The 2,524-nt window shown below is 42.2% G+C and overlaps 1 protein-coding gene across 1 annotated transcript in view; it reads right to left on the bottom strand.

The window, feature by feature from the left end:
- The window catches only part of LOC123960176 (scavenger receptor cysteine-rich type 1 protein M130-like), a 45,418-nt gene that overhangs the window by 28,997 nt on the left and 13,897 nt on the right, over positions 1-2,524 (bottom strand). Inside the window, exons 5-6 of the mRNA XM_046034776.1 lie at positions 2,268-2,506; positions 1,887-2,174 (exon numbers count right to left, since the gene is read on the bottom strand). Of these exons, the coding sequence (XP_045890732.1) occupies positions 1,887-2,174; positions 2,268-2,506 (527 nt within the window). The remainder of the gene's footprint in view (positions 1-1,886; positions 2,175-2,267; positions 2,507-2,524) is intronic.

Raw genomic sequence — 2,524 nt, 5'->3', positions numbered from 1 at the left:
AAATTTTTCCTATACACGCTCACTAGCCCACCACCACGACCACTGACCCTCGGTTGACTCAAACAATCATATTGAGGCGGACACAGTTCAGCTAGCTGGCTATAGTCATTCATTTGCAACCAGGATTCAGTTAAAAACATAAAATCTAGATTTGCAGAAAAGATAAAATCATTTCAGATAAAAGTCTTACTTGAAAGTGATCTCACATTGAAGAGAGCCATTTTAAATGAGTTTGTTCTGGGTGCTGGAGTTGGTGCAGTTGTCCTAATCCTTAAGAGATTACTATGATTTCTGTGTGGGATGTGCACATTTCGGTTTACTGGTCTATGCGTGATGATGACAGGAATAGAAGTCTGTGGAACAGCGCTGGGAGCAGACGGCTTTACATGCCAGCAGGTGGAGACAGTTGTTTGTGGCAGTGAGGCAGAGATCTGTTCAGTGAGCGGTGGTGTGTCCAGGTGTGCTGCATGAATGATTAGTCATTCACGTAAATCATGTGTGGACCGCACCACATGCTGTATGTGAGCAGCTAACATTTCTGAGCCACGTTTGTTTGGGTGAAGTCCGTCTGTCTTAAAAAGAGACATTCTTTGCCAGAAAATATTAAAATTATCCACATAACACACACAATGTCCAATAAACGTCATATAATATTATGTATTAACATAAATGTGCGAGTTATGGCTACAGAACATTGACTGTAAAGCCATAAGGTAACATTTATAAGGTTCTCAAGAGCAGCAGGCCTGTAGAAAGTCCAAAAACATAATTCAGTTACAAAAGAAAAGGCTGTCAACTGTGAGAATGTCTTCTTAGGACGTCAGTCAGGTGTGTGAGGCCATATTTAAAAGGTTCTGGCTGATAACAGTATGCTTAAATCTTTTCATTTCAAGCAAAAAACCATGAAAGAGCAACAAAAACTACCTTGGCATGTGGCCTTCTTAATTTCTAATAATGTCCCTCAAAGTATTGACCACATACTCCGCCCATGTTATTGAAAGAAATGCCGACCACAGACTAAGACTTGCTGAGGCCCAGCAGGTCGTCTGGCTGGTAGCTTCAACTTTTTCAAGGTTTCCCTCATCTAGGCCTATGTGTTTTTTGAATAATATATACATAAATGCCACTTTGTTTTTACTCATAGGGGGAGGAGCTGCTCTCATAAAACATAGGAGGCCTACAACAGCTTAATCCTGCATTTTTTCCTCTGTGCATGCCTGAATGTTAATGCTACAGACATAACTGATGGAGCACACTGTCCAATCAGAAGCAAGGGGTTGATAATGTCCCAACCACCAATGAATAAATATTGAGTATTATATACAGTGTGCTGAATTTGTTTTTTTGTTTTGATTAAAAAAACAACAAAAAATCAAACTGAATGTTAGTTTTTTTCATTTTGGGCCCAAAATTTGTTTAACCGTTTGTTTTTTTGGTATAATTAACAAAGGCATAAAACAGAAACAGGTCGTTTTTTCCGTTTTTTCAATTTTGGGCCCAAAACAAAAAAAACAACATTCAGTTTGATTTTTCGTTTTTTTTGTTTTTTTTTCAGGCAGTTCAGAGCAGAGTTTTCTGTGGGAGATGGGAACTCCCTTTGGACTGGACTTTGGGCTTTTTCACTTTGCAAACCTGTTACATGCACTAAAAAGATATATAACTCAATAAAGGAGAGGGAAAAAGCCAAAAACCATAATACAACCTCTTTAAATAAAAAACAGAGAACACACAGGAAACATTACTGTCATAGATGATTATGGGGCAGCTGTTGCCCATTAATTGGAAGGTCGGTGGTTCAATCTCTGCGCTTTGAGTGGTCAAAAAAACTAGAAAGGCGCTATACAAATACGGAGCATTTACATAGATGATGTCACTGATGGGCTTACCTGAGCAGGTGAGATCCAGGATGTAGGTAAGGTAATATGATCTTACACACTCCCTCAGAGCAGATCCAGACAGAACACAGTCAGACCTGATCCACCACACAGATCTATCTGAGGACTCCTTTCTCTGTCCTACAGAAACAGCAGAGCCACAGTCCAGATCTCTACAGACAACAGCTGCTTCCTTCAGGGTCCAGCCAGAGAAACGGCCACTAACTCGTCTCCAGTCTCCCTGTTTCACCTCCAGTGTTCCTGCACAGCGACTGGCTCCTCCCACCAACCTGACAGGCTCTGAACAGAAACCAGAGAGTCATCAGTAAAACAATAAAGTGAGTTTCATCAGAAGAGAAATGAACCAAATCAAAGCTGCAGCTCCTCTTCTACCTGAGCAGGTGAGTCCAACAGCTTTTCCAGGTGAGCAGGTGTTTCTAGCTGAGCCTGAGCTTCTACAGTCCAGGAGAGCAGACTCATGGCCTCCACACTGGAACTCTTTGGTCCACATCGGAGCCTCCACTTCTCCATAGAGCGCCCCCTGGAGGACTGAAGGAGCCCCACAGCCGAGCTCCCTACAGACCACCTCTGCATCCTGCTGGTCAAAGTCAGCTTCACACACTGAGGACCACCTCTGGTTAGACTGGTTA

Source organism: Micropterus dolomieu, linkage group LG21, assembly GCF_021292245.1.
Source record: "Micropterus dolomieu isolate WLL.071019.BEF.003 ecotype Adirondacks linkage group LG21, ASM2129224v1, whole genome shotgun sequence".
NCBI classification, from domain to species: Eukaryota; Metazoa; Chordata; class Actinopteri; order Centrarchiformes; family Centrarchidae; genus Micropterus; species Micropterus dolomieu.
This window is presented reverse-complemented; position numbering and strand designations above follow the sequence as displayed.